Below are 15898 nucleotides of genomic sequence, written 5' to 3'. Positions count from 1 at the left end.
CAGAACTCTGGAAGGCTCCAATGACACAGCGCTCTGACACGTGTGGGAGGGGCCTCATTCTCTACTATGAGATGGGGAATCCCCATTCTTAGCAGGGATTTCCTCTATACGTGCACAGGGCTTCCCCGCCTTGCCGAAGAGAAGAGGGCTGCCATTTATAGGAACCAGTTACGTGTGCACGAGAAAACACTCAACATACAAATGAAGGTTTCATCCTTCATTTTCACGTCAGCAGTAACCCCATAGCAACCTTTAAAAAAAAGCTCCATTGAATTTAGAAATGTTTTCAGTCCAGCATCCAGCGACTATAATCTGCCTGAAACAGACGTTGCTGTCATTTAAGATTGTCCAATGTGAGGAAACCAGAAGCAATCCAACATTTTTTTATAAACACAACAAGGGAATACTTTCATCTTTAACACAGCACCCAAGATCTAGCACTTCACACCCAGCTTGTTCCCAAACAAAACACACACACAAAAAAACATGCACGCTAAGAAGTGTGCCAATTCATGAATGAACGGTGTCATCAGTCATTTTCGATGCATCAAGAGTGGTTAGACTGTAACCTGCCATCTTGTGCACAAGGAGTTAAATCGCTACAAAAACACACTCTGCCATTCAGAGGGGAAGACAAATGTCAATATGCTTTTACAAAAACCAAAAAGCCCAGCCATATATATATATATATATATATTAAAAGATCTGAGGAACGCAATGTCTATCAGACCTGCACACTTTTCACTTTCTATCCCTTAGCAAGGTAGTGTTGTTGTTTTTCCCCAATAGACGGGGATATATCATCATTATCATAATCATTAATAAAGCAATGATCGGATTACCTTTCGAACTCTTTGCTTCCTTCTCTGAGGCCTTTTGTTTTCAGATAGCACCTAAAGAAAAACATCAAATTGCAGAATAAGTCTGGGGTGGATCAGAAAATTATTTGTAAAGCAGTCTCTCTCTCTCTCTTTTCTTTTTTATTGGTAACGTTAGAAGAAGTCTTGAAGCACAAAGGTTCCTCTTGCCAAAAACGAGGGGGGGGAAGGGGGAAAACCAAAAATAAGAAAAGAAAAAGGGAAGAGCGGGCAGCGACTTCAGTCGACCCGGTCCCCGGCACCGAAGCGCCCCCGGGGCACGAGGGCGAAGGCAGGAAGGAGGGCCCAGTCGCCTTCCCCCCTCTCCGATTCGGGTCTACTCGGGCGCTGCATTCTTCACAGCGGAGCCCACAAGGTAGCCATCTTGCTTCCTCCCGCAGAAGAACCCTCCACACTGGAGCGCTTCTTCACGCCGCTTTCGGGGTGTTGTTATCATGGTGCTTTCAAAACAGCGGCGGTGGCGGCGGCACCAGCGCTAGGCGGCAAGCACAGCCCTGCCTGCCTGCCTGCCTGCCTGCCAACACTGGGGACGTGCTGGGCATGCCTCGCCAATATTCTGACGGGGGGGAGGGAGGGAGGGAGGGGGGGAGGGGGGCTCCAGAAGAGGCTCGGCCAATGGCGAGGCGAGGCCAGGCGCTCTCCAAAGCGCCCTTCCCAAACAAAGGGTCGCCTATAAGGGCTTCGCTCCGAGCAAGAGGACGCGGGGAGAGAGCGCAAGCTGCGACATGGACTCCGCGGATCGGGGCGGGGGGGGGGGGAGGAGAGAGAGAGAGAGAGAGAGACAACAGCGGCTGGAGGCGGGCGAGTGAGGGGCCAAGGCGGAAGCGAGGGGGAAGCGCGCGCGCACACAAACACACACACGTAGGCGCACCGCGCAGTTTTGCGCTTGGCCGGCGCGCGAGCCCTTTGGGGGGGGGGGGCGGCCGGGGAAAGGCCCGGGGCTTTTGCCCGCAGACATGTTGGCCGTTTGTAATCGGGCGGGTGACGCGAGGACACCGTCTGGCGTGCCTGTCCCCGGGTCAACCCCGGCGGCGCCCACTCGCGCCCTGCGGGTCGTCGACGGCCAAGGGTGGGAAGCCATCTATGGGGGGGGGGGGTCTAAGCTACAGGCCGACCCTGGGAGCATCGCCCACCTACTGCCGCAAAAGGGACAGGGGCATGCCGAGGATGGAATGGGCCAGCCGCTGGGGACAGCTCTCCATGGTGGCTTTTTTTTGAAAATATTGGAGTCGACATGGGAGAGAGGCTCATCCCTCCCCCACCCATAAGCTGGCTAAAAGCAGGAGGACATAATTGGGGGGGGGGAAGCATTTTTGTTTTCACTCCGCAGCTTCAAAATGGTCCTTAATTACTGCCCACAGGTAGATATCAGAAGGTGTCTTATTTGCAGCAGGTGAGTGTGTGGTCCAGCAGCGGAGCTGGCACTCTTCACAAAGCCGAAGCCCGCAGTTTGCCACTGCAACTTTGCCACAAAGTTGACCGCTATGCACACAGTTTAAATAATCTGCAACACGCCAACTGCCCGAAAGCACCAGAGAAGAACTAAATTTCTCTGGTTTACAGTTTGCTCATCTTCCCTTGCTACTTTAGCTGTTTGGGCACAGCCAACTAGATTAAAGCAGCTAGCCATAAACATGTGCTAATGCATGTGTCTTCATCACCCAAATTGCACGTAAGATGCTGCACACATTCACTGGCTAGTCATCAATACATAGCATGAGGACATGTGAAGTCACCTGCCAGTGTTCACATAGCTGATCAGAAGGAACATGCCAAGTCTAGGTGCACGATTTTTGTCAAGTAGGCACCAACTACAATCTGTAATTTGCCATACTACAAAGAAGGCATCTGGCATTTCTCATTCCACAGGCTTGACAGATTCCCACCCCCAAGCCAAAGCACATACAGGCGATGTCCTCTTATCGTTGAATGCTGGCCACATGGGTGATCACCAAGATGGGAGAGGAAATAGTTAAGAGTGGAACCCTCTAATCTGGAGAACCTGGTTCAATTCCCCACTTCTCCACATGCAGCCAGCTGAGTGACCTTGGGTCAATCACAGTTCTCTCAAAGCTCTCTGAGTCCCCCTACAAAGAATGTCTGTTGTGGGGAGAAGAAAAGAAGCTGACTATAAACTGTTTTGGGATGCCTTTGAGCATAAAGGCAATAAAAAGCAGGGTACCAAAAAAACAAACAAACCAAGAACCAAATTTTTATGCATACTTCTGGAGTAAGAATAAGCATAGAATTAAGAGGTCATTAATTTCAAGAGAGCAAAGTGTGGTATTTTTACGTGATACATTTTCTTAAGGGCTACTTCACAAGTTGTGCTTTTCCTAACTATCGTAGACATCATCACAGGATAAGTGAATCTTGCCACCAGTTTGCAGAAATGCAAATATGTGCACATATGCATGGCGAGTTAAATGTATATTTCAAAGTTTCTCACAGCCAACCAGTGCATTTTTTGCCCTAGTCTGGTCTGATCCTAGACATACTTACTCAGAAGTTTCACTTTCTCCAATCAAGCTTACTTCCCATTAAATGTGCATTCGACTTGTAGCCGTGAGATACTACAGCTTTTTGTTTAATGAAAGAGTCGAATGCAGTTGCTGTCACCACACAACCAAGATTTATGCAGATATACACTTTTTAGTATATTAAATTGCAACTAAATATGAGGAAACACAAATAAATACAAATGTGTTACCTGTTTGCATATCTAATTGGGGAAGTGACAGTCCAGGGTGGCCAAGCTGCAGCTCTCTGGATGGCCATGGACTACAATTCCCATGAACCCCTGTCAGCATGAAGTTGGCAGTGTCTCATGGGAATTGTAGTCCATGGACATCCAGAGAACCAGCATTTGGCCACTCATGGTTTATGCAAAAGATGGAAGACTTGATGTTTTGAAACACACAGGTTAATTTAAAAGTAAAGAAATTACTAGTTCCGCGCTGCCCGCAGTCAAATATTTGCACTGCAGGGCTGTTTGACAGTTTTTCCCTTTCCCATGCTGCTTACAAATATTTCACACAAAAAAACTCCTGTATGTCTCAGCATGGTAAGGGTCAGAGACAATACTTTACTGACACAATAATCTAGAATTCTCAGGATGAAACGAATGCTGTGCCATACAAATGGGAAGAGACCTGGAGGGGGATGAATAAAAATGGGAGCTCTGCATTCCATGTACAAAATGCACTGTGCACAGAACTGCCCAAGAAAATGAAACTGACATTGAAAAAGAAGTTCAAGAATAGGGAGCAGCTCATTAAAAAGGCAGAGAGGAGGCTTAAAGAAAGGAGTGAAGAAGCAAAGCTGCGATACAATGAGGAGGTCAGGCGAAATCAAAGGGAAGCATGCTTAGCCTAAAATAAAAGATGGACAGAAAGGCTAGACTTCATCCTTGTCTTGACCTGGCCTCTGCTGAAATCTTTTTCGCTCCGGGCCTTAATCACTTCCTACCTCCCCTCCCACCATTCTTTCCCGGCGACCTTGGCAGATGTCTGGTTGCTAAATAATTGAAATTATGCAGGAAACATTGTGGTTACAAGACTCATCTGATCGTAGGGAAGCAAAGGGTTGCCTGTGGACTTAATTACATTAACTGGTCTAGTCAATTTTGCCAGATTTTAACCATTCATTAATTCATCCACTGGGTGTTTTGAGGAGAGGGGTTATCACAAAGGTTTCCAGTGATCTGGCAGTCCCATCCTGGACCCAGCACAATCATGGGGGTGCCCCCCTCATTTCTTTGCTCTCAGTAGCATTGGAGTACTTTGAGGCCAGCAGTACTAGAAAGGAGGTTCCATTGGGACAGCCAGCCAAACCCCAACATCCATAACCATACTGGCTCCATAAGGCTTCATGGTGCAACAACGTATGCAAGCCTCAAGTATTCTGGTTGTGCTTAATGTCAGCTAATTATTTGTGAGTGCCCATCTGCCGGGGACTTCCTCACACTGCAATCCTATGCAGAGTTATACCCTTCTTAAGTCTGTAGAAATTGATGGGCTTTTAGCATCCTGCGGATTCCCCACCCAGACTTGGCTCCTGCTCTGTAGTTTGGTTTTGCTCTAACCGGTTTCATCTGAAGTGTTACTAAATGTTTGTTTTCAGCCCCAAAGGTTATCTGCCTAATCAGTATTCTCCCATCAGGACAAGACAGACAAGTTTTGGAACTGCCTGGCCACTAGATGAAAGCAACCGTGCCTCCAAGAATTCACCCCCTTCTGCAAGTTGGTTAAAGCAAAGTGACACAATATGCTCTTCCATGAAAAAGCAGCTGAAAAGACTTCTGCAACCTTCTTAGACTTAGAAAAAGCCAAATAAAACTATGGAGCTCCATTTGGCCATTAGTGGTGGCCACAGATGTACCTAGTAGTTGTGGGCAGATCCCTTCCCCGTTTCTCTGGATTTCAGATCCACCTATCCATCTTTCTGTTGCTCCTGCTGCAACTGAGTCCTCTGCCATACCACTGCCTGGCCATTTCCTGATTCTTTGCTCCAACTCTTCATCTCTTCTCTTTATACCCCCAGTTCCATCAAGACCTACATCAAAGGAGCCTGGAGTCATCTGGCAAATAATGATAAGGTCGTTTTCTTAACGTGTTATTAGGAACAGCTCAACGCTGGCTGGTGATTCTGTCTCCTCTCAAACAAATGAATGTATGACTCCTGACCCTAAATAAGCAGAAAACACTTATTTGCCGTTCCTCATTCAAACCCTGCCTTCATTTCAACTGGGTCAGGCAGCAAATGCAGAGCAACGGCTGTCGTATTGTGTGACTTCCATAAATTACTTTGTCATTACGCAACAAATGATGAAAAAGATGGTTTAGAGGGCATGCCCAAAAGCCCGACCAACAACTGCCCAGTATGATTTCCTTTCATTCAGTAATTTGACTAAAACATTTATGCCGATCATTTCCTGGCTTTAGAACCTAAAGGAGGCAGAAATGAAGCCGTTTGTCTACTGAGACTGCTATTCCCATGTGTTACAGGCCAGTGGGGTCTGTCAAACTTATCTGGCAGAATTTGGGTGGAGAGGCCTGTTCAGCAGATCATACCAGAGTAGAGATGTGAAGGTGGTGGGAGGGATAATTGTAGTCCATGGACATCTGGAGAGCCATATTTTGGCCACCCCTGCTGTGGATATATACAGTTCTGAAACACAAGATGTATTTCTGTGCCTAGAAGGAAACCAGAACTTCATGAGGGCAGCGTACAGAGCTTTCAGAGCTTCTGTGGCACTTCTGGTCAGAGTCTTATGGCTGAACTTTCCCCCTCTTCCTCAGACTGCCATGAAGCAGATGCCCACAAACTGAGGATCACTGCCCTACGTGGGGCTTATTGCCCTACATTGCTGAAGAGGGAAAAAAGACTGGAAGTAGGTAGGGCAGAAACTGTGCCAAAGCCTCTGATGAAAACGCTGAACATTTCATTGAGAACTGAGGTCTCTCTACCCATCAGCAACAAAAGGTAGAACTACATCTAGCTGTGAAAATATTATTGACCCGTTGTGTGACCATGTCTTCTGACTGAAGAATATATTCTATGTGATACATCACAAAACTTGTGTTTTCAGTTTAAATCCTAATTTCTCCCCTAGTTTTCAGATAGCAAAAATTAAGGTATATGGGCTAAGGTAGCATAAGGTGCACCAGCTTGTGGTTTTCTCTTAAGCATTGGGTATATTTACAGCTTTGCTTGCAGAAACCAAAAGCAGCTATAATGTTTAATGTCCAGAAATATTTCTAACATTGCAATTTTGTACGCTAAATGAAGGATAAATGACGGATAAAACTAATTTAGGCTTGATAGGACAGCAAGCATTGCACGCATTTTAGTTTTTCTAAATATTTCAATGGGAGGAGTTCCCCCCCATAGCCTCAACATTTCTGGAAGCTTCCCATCTCAAGATGAGACCAAGGAAAGGTTTACAGACCAGATAAGCCATTCTGAGGCATCAGTGTGCAACTTGGGGACAACCTGGTGGCTGCTTTTAAGAATGCAAAGGACCTTGACATCTGCTCTCAGGAACTCAGCTCTACTTTCACCTGCGTGGAACTAGTCTTACTGAATCATAATTGCACACAAGTCAGATGGAAGACTGCATAGGAACAAGCTGATTGGATGACGACTTAAGCAAGCCACACCGAACCACCATCATACCTGATTCTGCACGGGGACTGAGCTACAAATCTATATGGAAGACAGCCCTGTTGAACTCAGTGAGACTTTCCTCTGGGAAAACACACATAGGACAGGGCTAAGAAACCTTATTACCTCTGGCTCAGAACACGATATGCAAAGCATGGGCATCAGAATGTATTAGTAGAATTCTGAGAAATAGGGCTGGGGAGACTGAAGTTAAAATTCCACTCTCAGCCTATCTGCTTCACAGGGTTGATTTGAGGACAAAACAGGGAAGGCAAAAACCACACATGGCACCCCAAATGCCTTGGAAGAAAATTCTTATGTACTAGATAGGCTGTTTCCACATTGGGAATTTGGCTGCCCTGGCTCCTGTGCAGGAGCACAAATCCAGGAAGGACGAGGTACACCGGGCCAAAAGTTCCCCCATGCAGGAGCAGGAAGAGGTGGGGTAACCTGTCCCAGCTCAAACTTCAGCCTGCAGCCTGGCAAAACAACCTCCAGCGCAGAAACAGTCTATAGACAGACAAAATTACACATCCACAAGAGTAGGGTCTGGCCTGTGAGAATCTTAAAGACACTTTGGACTGTGAAAGGCTCAGATGCAGGAGGCAAATTCCTCCCTCCCCTTGAAAATGCTGCCGGTTCAATGTAGAATTCCATAAACATCGTATCTGAGGAAGTGTGCGTGCACATGAAACCTCATACCTCTGCTGGTCTTAAAGGTGCCACTGGACTCGAAACAAAACTGATACCTTGTTCCAAAATATCCTATACATAATCATACGTCATCTCATACGAATGACTGCAAAAATAAGACCCGGGAAGAATATCCATGTGTTACCTAGTAAACCACATGAAAGTACTCCATCGATGTATGCTTCCCCCCCCATACTGAACTGGGCTGCCAACCCCCAGGTGAAGGCTGGAGATCTCTCCGAATTACAAAAAAATTATTTGTGCATTATTTATTTATTTATAACATTTGTTTTGCTTTGCCTCGGGAAAATGGCTGCTTTGGAACCCTGAAATGTGAAAATCAGCCACAATATCCCCCCCCACACACACATACACACAATATGCCTTCAAAGTTCTAGGGACTTGTTGATCTTTGCCATTCTAAACTTTTCTGTTATGCTGACTGCTATGATTATCAAGTTCCCTTTAACGTTCTGCATAAACCATTGGGAAAAATATTTACTACATTTCCTTTGCCATGTGAAGGATACTGAAACACTCGTCTCTCATAGCCTGTCCTTTCCATCAGCTAATTAAGCATACTGTTGCCAGACCTTTCCAGTGGCCTGTTCTCCGAAATACAAGAAATAATTCAATGAGTATGGATAGTTAAATCTACCCGCGGATGAGGAACTTCATTCATCAACTGACATCTGAGTTTCAACAACCAGCAATCCATGGGAGATTCCCACAGAGGCCTGTAAGATTTCAGAACAGCCCCTTGCATCTGCTGTTTTGTTGCTGATTTTTCAAAGAACACCTTCACAATGCATAGAACATGCCCTATTGAACCAAACATACAACGAATGCCATTCATTGTCCGGTGAAGTCTGCCAGCTTGCCAGAACCGCTGCCTATTACAATGCCAACATAAAAAGAAACCACATGCCCATTCCAAATCATTATGGTCTAAATTATTTCAGCACAACAGAACTGCTTCTGTGTGTGGCTGGTGGACCTTTCCCTGGGTTCCCCATCTACACTCAGATGGTGATACCTGCCTGCTTTCAAATCCCAGGTTCACAAATCCCAGGTGCAGTGTCAAAAAGTAAGAGCCAAAAAATAAGAGAATGTCACGTTTACTGAATTCTTCACATCAAATTGCAGTGACTGGTGATAAAGAAATCAAAATGCCCTACAGCACCAATGTTTCTTTACAGGAAACAAGCACAAGAAACCACATACAGAGTCTCAGTACTTGGACCTATAAACAGATTGAGAAGTGTAGTCTTTAAATTCATAGGCGAAAATTAAAACCGTCTCCTACCATGATGGGGGGTGGGGGAATAGTCAGGGAATGGGAACCATCATGAGCCCAGCTGCAATTTTTAGTCTGATTATACAAAACATCTACAAAGAAAAGTGATCTATGTTATTAAGAGCAAATATTTACATCACTGAAATTACTCACAGGAAATGTTATTTCAGAAATATAATTCATATATACGGAACATGCTTAGCTGCTTATAACCCATCGAGAAAACACAGTTCAGTTCACCAGTACAATCTGGATCTGACAGTTTGTTTGCTTGAAAAAAATAACAACAAACAATCAAAGGAATGTTTCATAAAGGGGGAGAACAAAGTTCGAGACTTGTGGCACCCTTAAGATCAACAAAGTTTTCTTCAAGGTGTGAGCTTTCATGTTCATACTTCTTCAGACAATGAAATGGAATTCACTAGACTAAATATATAAGGGGAGAGGAAATTAGCAGTAGATTATTAAACAGTGTTGTGAAAATATCTAGCAAACATGCAGTATAACGAAGGTGTTTAGCAGGTTCAAGAGCCTTGCTAGAATAACCCACTGAGTTTATAAGGTTATCAGTCCTTTGGGATTTTATTCCCTCTACTATGTTTTTCGGACTGGAGTTGAACCCAATATGTAGTCTAATGACATTTCATTGTCTGATGAAGTGTGCATGCACATGAAAGCTCACACCTTGAATAAAACTTTGGTGGACTTAAAGGTGCTACTGTACTCCGACTTTGCTTTGCTCCTTCAGACCAACACAGCTACTCACATGAATCTATCTCCATAAATCCGAGTGGTACAGCAGTCTGGGTTATACTAACTGAGACTTAGGATCAAATTCCTGCTTATAAAGCTGGCCTGTGCAATCCAGATTGAGTCTCAAGGAGAAAGGCATCACTAGCTAACTAAACAGTAATCATGGGTCAGTTATAGACTTAGTGGAATTATAGTTATAGTCATTCCCCGCCACTCTCGAAGCCAGTTCGTGGTGGGTTACATAAGTCCATAAAAACAATTAAAACCCCAGTTAACAGGACACAAAAAATCCAATCACAATCATAACACGGTACAAAACATGGCGAAAAGTGAGAACCCACCCCACCCTACCACTCAAGGGGGGGAAGGAAGAAAGAAGGCTGGATGGTTTAAGATGTTAATAGTAACAAGATGTTATTTAACTATGGAAATATGTAAGGGGGACCTTATGATCTTCTGCACTGATCCTGGCCTCAACCATAGACCCGGCGGAAGAGCTCCGTTTTGCAGGTCCTGCGGAATGCTGATAGATCCCGCAGGGCCTGCAGCTCTCCTGGGAGCTCCTTCCACCAGGATGGGGCCAGGACTGAAAAGGCCCTGGCCCTGGTCGAGGCCAGGCGTGCTTCCCTGGAGCCGGGAACGACCAATAGATTATCACCCGCAGAGTGTAAATCTTCATCACAGGATGATTGTAAGGGTAAAACAAAAAAGGGGAGACCCACGATACACTTCCTTAAACTCCTTGGGAAAAAGGCAGGCAAAGGGGAAAATATGCTAAAATTTAAAAATAATAAAATTTTAAAAGAAAAAGATAATATCCAAAGTATTTAGCAGCCTCCAGTTTTAGCACCCTCCTAAATTTTGCCCTAAAATTCTATGAAGTCCATCACATTAAGTCAGATCTTTCTCAACTTTTTTACCATTGAGAAACCCTTGAAACATTCTTCAGGCTTCAAGAAACCCCAGAAGTGATGCAATCATGCAGAATACGGTTGGGAAGCAGAGCTGTGTACATGCTCATCTGGGGCCCCTCCCCTTACCACCCCCTCCAGGTCCATCACTGGCCATTTCAGGAGGGGAAGGCAGATCAACATGACCATATATGGTCATATCATCCAATAACTGTTTTAACATTTTTAAAAAATATATAAAATATATTAACGTCCACTCATTCGGGAAATCCTTCCGGAGCCGGCAAGAAACCCCAGGGTTTCATGAAATCCTGATTGTGAAAGCCTGCATTCAGTGCTTTCTCTGCACGTGAATGTACAATAACAACTTGTTTGCTATTCGTTTTACGCACGTTCACAGGCATACAATCCCTCTGCACTGATCTCAGTGAGCGTAATTGTGCTTCTGACAATGTTCGATTGCGCCTGGTAATTAGAACTGCATTGACCACTGCCATTAATCCCACCTACTGTATTTGCCGGTATATAAGACGACTGGGCGTGTAAGACCCCCCCCCCCCCACATTTCCACTCAAAATACAGTACTATGGGCCACTGGGCAGCTATGTCTATCCCAACTGAAGTGCACCCGGCGTATAGGACGACCCCCCCACTTGGAAGCATGTTTTTCAGGGGGGGAAAGTAGTCTTATACACCAGCAAATACTGTATATTCCAAACATAATATAGGTGATATAAACCCCAGTGTTCATAATTCTGCAAAAACCTCCTACAGATTTTATGGGTTCTCAAAGACATCCTCTTTCCTTACCTCGAGGGGTAGAAAGGGCAGCATGACGGACAGGGGAGGGGGCTTCTTCAGTTCTTCACATTTTCTCTTTTTACATATCCGGTGACTCGTTTTGCGTTTTCGGCAGCAGCTACATTCTTCACAGTTAGTTTTCCGCAGACAAGGTTCGCATACTCCACATCGCCGCCGCTTCTTCTTTTCCAATGCAGGTTGCAGTGAGGTATTTGGGACAGAAGAGCCATTGGTTGGACTTCCATAAGAGGATGGTTCTAAACCTGTAACTGGATTGGCCCCGCTTTTCGTGACTGGCCAGATGGAGCTCACATCATCACCCAATTGTGGCAATGGATCCTGAGGCTTTGGAATGGATTCACGCGGCAGAATTGTCCCCTCTGTGTCCGCTGCAGTGTTTGATTGCAACCCTGGATTGGAGCTTCCAGGGAATTTGGGAAGTGTTTCTGGAAATACCTGGTTGCTTACTGAAACAGAACATGTTGTGTTTGTTTCCAGGCTGAGAGTCGTAATAGGCATAGCCACCGACCCTAAGAGAAAAGTTTCTGCAGAAATCTTTTTAAGTGTCCGTTGAATATCTCCCAAAATAAAACTACTTAAATAGGCATTAGAAACTTGTTCACAAACTTTGTTCATTGGGTCACATTCTAGGTAATTGGGTCTAGAGCTGACAAAGGACCCAAGTACTTGAGTGGTTGCCTCCAATTCCAAGTCTTTGGGTGTTTGAGATTCCATGCAAAAGCTTGGATCTTTTAACCAGCCTTCTGATATGGAGGCATCTTGGGAATCAGTTTCTCCTTTATCAGTAGGCTCAGGAACATGTTTAAAGTGGGTCTCAGGTAACATGGACCGATCGTCTAAATGCAATTTTGAAATTAATTCAGAGGTAATCAAAACATCAGCATCAGGTTCACAATTAGCTAGCACCAAAGCACAGTCTGTTCTGGAGTGAGATTCTACAGAAGACAATGATTTTTTTACAACCACCTTTGATTTTGTCTCCAAGGAAAGTGCCTGTGCAGAACTGGAATGTGAATTGGAATGTTCTTTAAGGGCAGATGGCGACCCTGAGCCACTCTCAAACTGTGATTTTGCAACCATTCCTAGTTCGTTTTTCTGTACCGCTGAAGGAACAGCAGAGCACAGGTGTTGAAGTGGACCCACAGAATGAGCCAAAGTTTCAGTTGAGTCGTTCGTTGACAGATCACTTAGTGCCTGTTCCCTAGCCCCAAGTTCTTCACACTCACTCTGCTCACTTAATGTTTCTGGATGAGGGCTACTGGAGACAGCGATGTTAGAAGCAGCTATATTTTTCTCATGAGAAGTCTCTCCTTTTAGTCTTTGACCTTCACATTCAGAAGCAGGGCTTCCTCCTGCACCACACAGAGGCTCTTCTGGTTTGGGAGGAGACAATTGGTCCTTTTGGCATAACTCTTGTTTGGAAGATCTGGGTGCCTCTTCAGCCGGTTTCCCTTGTGATAAAGGAGAGGCTTCGGATTCGCACTTACTTTTCTTCCTCACATTCTGTTCCGAGCTAGGTTTCTTGACTTTTGCAAGCGTTGGTTTCTGGAACAGGGCATGGGCAAATGGCTTCCTGCGAAGTGTCATTGTAAAGCCATTGCAGCTCAGAGGAGGCTCCTGAGGAAAGAGAACCTCATTAGTCAACTCCAGATTCACCCAAGGGGCTCCTGAAAAGGCTTTGGCGACGCTGCTCCTGAGGAATCGGCAGGAGGGATTTAAGGGCGGCTTCTGGACTTGTGGCTTTTTCTTGCCATCAGTTTTTTCTTCCATTGGCTTTCGGCCCCTGGCAGAACTTTCCGCCTTTGGAGAAGTCTTCTTGGCATCTTTTGGGGCTTGGCAACATTTACATTTGATAGGGCTTCGTTTCTTTTTGCTGGCCTCCTCTTTTTTTGCTAGCCGTGATGATCGAGAATCACGTGCCATGGCTGTCAGACCGCAGGCGTGAAACTAGGAGGGAGAATTATAGGACGCCGATTCTTGTGAAAGCTTTTCGCCTCAGGAGAAACTCGCATGTTCAATGTGGTAGTCTCTGTACGGGATGGAGCTGAAACAGAAAAATTCAAGAGTCAACGGTGATTACTAACATCACATGGTAGACTGATTAAAGGGCTTCAACACACATAATTTTGATAATTTTTACAAGTGGGCTGTATGATGGTGGCTGCAGATCTCCCAGGATTATAATTGATCTCCAGGCAACAGATATTAATTCACCTAGGGAAAATGGCCTCTTTGGAAGATAGACTCTAGGGCATTATACCCTCCTGAAGTCCCTCTCCTCCCCAAACCCCATCCTCCTCAGGCTCTATCTCCCAAATCTCCAGGTGTTTCCCTACTAGGTAACCCTATTTAGAAGCCCTTTGCTGAGATTGCAGCAAGTTGGCTGCGCATTTGTATGTATATATAGGCAACGCGGATCCAACAATCCTATATTCATTCAAATACACTTGGCACAATCCAGGAAAAGTAAGCTGTGACCACATCCCACTGAATCATGAATAGCTGGAATCTCTTGTGATTTCAACATATCAATGTTTAACCCTAAAGTGAATCTGATTACAATTAAGGGAGGAGAAGGATACGCCAATATCCTTTTAAGGATAGAAACTATCAGAAACAATGGAGAAAATAATTGCTCAGCATATTTATTCTGTATGGAACGAGAAATAATGGCTACAATCCAAAAACAAAAAACAAGTTCTGTTTCAAGCCAAAATGAACAATGAACTCTAAATATCCATTCCCTCCTGCCTCTCATGTTGCTTGTTCACATGATTAATGAGGAGGAGGGAACCCACATGATAACAGAGTATAATGTAAATGTTAGTGTGTCAGACCTGAATCTAGAAGACCCAGGTTTGAATCCCCATTCTGCCACGAAAGCTCACTGGGTGACCTTGGGCCAGCTGGCCTCTCAGCCTAACCTACCTTGCAGTGTTGTTATGAGAAGAAAGTAGGAGAAGAATGTAAACTGCTTTGGGACTCCATTGGTTGGAAAGGCAGCGTACAAATGAGGTAATTAAATACTAAATTAATCCTTATCATTAGAATAGTCACGGAGGAAATCCAAAGACTGCCCTCTTCAACTGGGGTGCCCAAAATTGAACACAGTACTCCGTGAGGCCAAACTAGAGCAGAATACAGCGGTACCATCATCTCACATGATCTGGACACGATACTCCGTTAGATACAGCTCAAAATCCCATTTGCCTTCTTAACCACCAAGTCACACTACTGACTCATGTTCAATGTATAGTCTACTCAGACTCCTAGATCCTTTTCGTACATGCTACTGCCAAGACAAGTCTCCCCCATCCTATATTGGTGTCTTTGGTTTTCCTACCTAAATGCAGAACTTTACATTTGTCCCTATTGAACTTCATTTTATTCCATTTAGCCCACTTCTCAAGCCTATCAAGATCATCCTGTATTTTGATTCTGTCTTCGGTTGTGTTTGCTACCACTCCCAGTTTAGTATCGTCTGCAAATTTAATAAGTATCCCCTCTAATCCCTCATCCAAATAACAGGTCCCAGGACAGATCCTTGGGGTACTCCACTTGTCACTCTTTTCCAAGAGGATGCTGAACCATTAACAAGTACCCTCTGGGTACGATCTGTCAATTAGTTATTGATCCACCTGACAGAATTAGGATCCATACCGCATTTTACCAACCTGTCAACAAGAATATCATGTGGAACCTTATCAAAAGCTTTACTGAAATCCAGATAAACTATGTCCACACCATTCCCCTGATCCAGTATCAGGGGAGAGTATCTAGCTGTCACCAGCTCACATGTGGAGTCCCACAAGGAGCAGTCTTCTATCCTATTTAATATCTTCATGTGCCCTCTTGCTCAGTTGATGTGGAGGTTTGGGTTGGTTTGCCACCAATATGCAGATGACACCCAGCTCTTCCTCCTGAAGGATGACCATCCTGACTCTCCCCCAGAAGCATTAGCCAGCTTCCTGAAAGCAGGGACAAAATGGTTCAAGCAGAGTTGTCTGAAGTTCAACCTTCCAAAGACAGAGGTCCTGTGGCTGGGCAAAAAGGGACCATGGGAGGAAGCGTACCTGCCTACCCTGGATGGAGTGCAGCTCATAACAGCTTCGCCAGGAACCTCGGCGTGATCCTGGATGCTTCCCTTACAATGGAATCCCAGGTCACAAGGTAGCACGGCTGGCATTTCATCACCTCCGCTTAGCCAAACTACTAGCGCCCTACTTGGCCCCCGAACACCTAGCCACAGTGATCCATGCGACGGTCACCTCTAGACTGGATTTCTGTAACTCGCTCTATGCAGGCCTACCCTTATCCTTGATCCGGAAACTACAGCTGGTACAGAACGCTGCAGCCAGGATTTTCACTAATACACCACA

General features: G+C 45.1%; 1 protein-coding gene across 4 annotated transcripts in view; it reads right to left on the bottom strand.

The window, feature by feature from the left end:
- TET1 (tet methylcytosine dioxygenase 1) overlaps positions 1-15898 on the bottom strand; it is a 93761-nt gene that overhangs the window by 64501 nt on the left and 13362 nt on the right. For 2 of the 4 annotated variants that reach the window (XM_077350796.1, XM_077350797.1), the window contains exons 2-3: positions 11508-13563; positions 843-893 (exon numbers count right to left, since the gene is read on the bottom strand). In XM_077350796.1, coding sequence (XP_077206911.1) covers positions 843-893; positions 11508-13442 — 1986 coding nt within the window. In that variant the 5' untranslated portion in view covers positions 13443-13563. The remainder of the gene's footprint in view (positions 1-842; positions 894-11507; positions 13564-15898) is intronic. The other 2 variants (XM_077350799.1, XM_077350798.1) reach the window with 2 other exon arrangements.

The sequence above is a fragment of the Paroedura picta genome, chromosome 8 (genome assembly GCF_049243985.1).
Source record: "Paroedura picta isolate Pp20150507F chromosome 8, Ppicta_v3.0, whole genome shotgun sequence".
In the NCBI taxonomy this organism is placed as follows: Eukaryota; Metazoa; Chordata; class Lepidosauria; order Squamata; family Gekkonidae; genus Paroedura; species Paroedura picta.
This window is presented reverse-complemented; position numbering and strand designations above follow the sequence as displayed.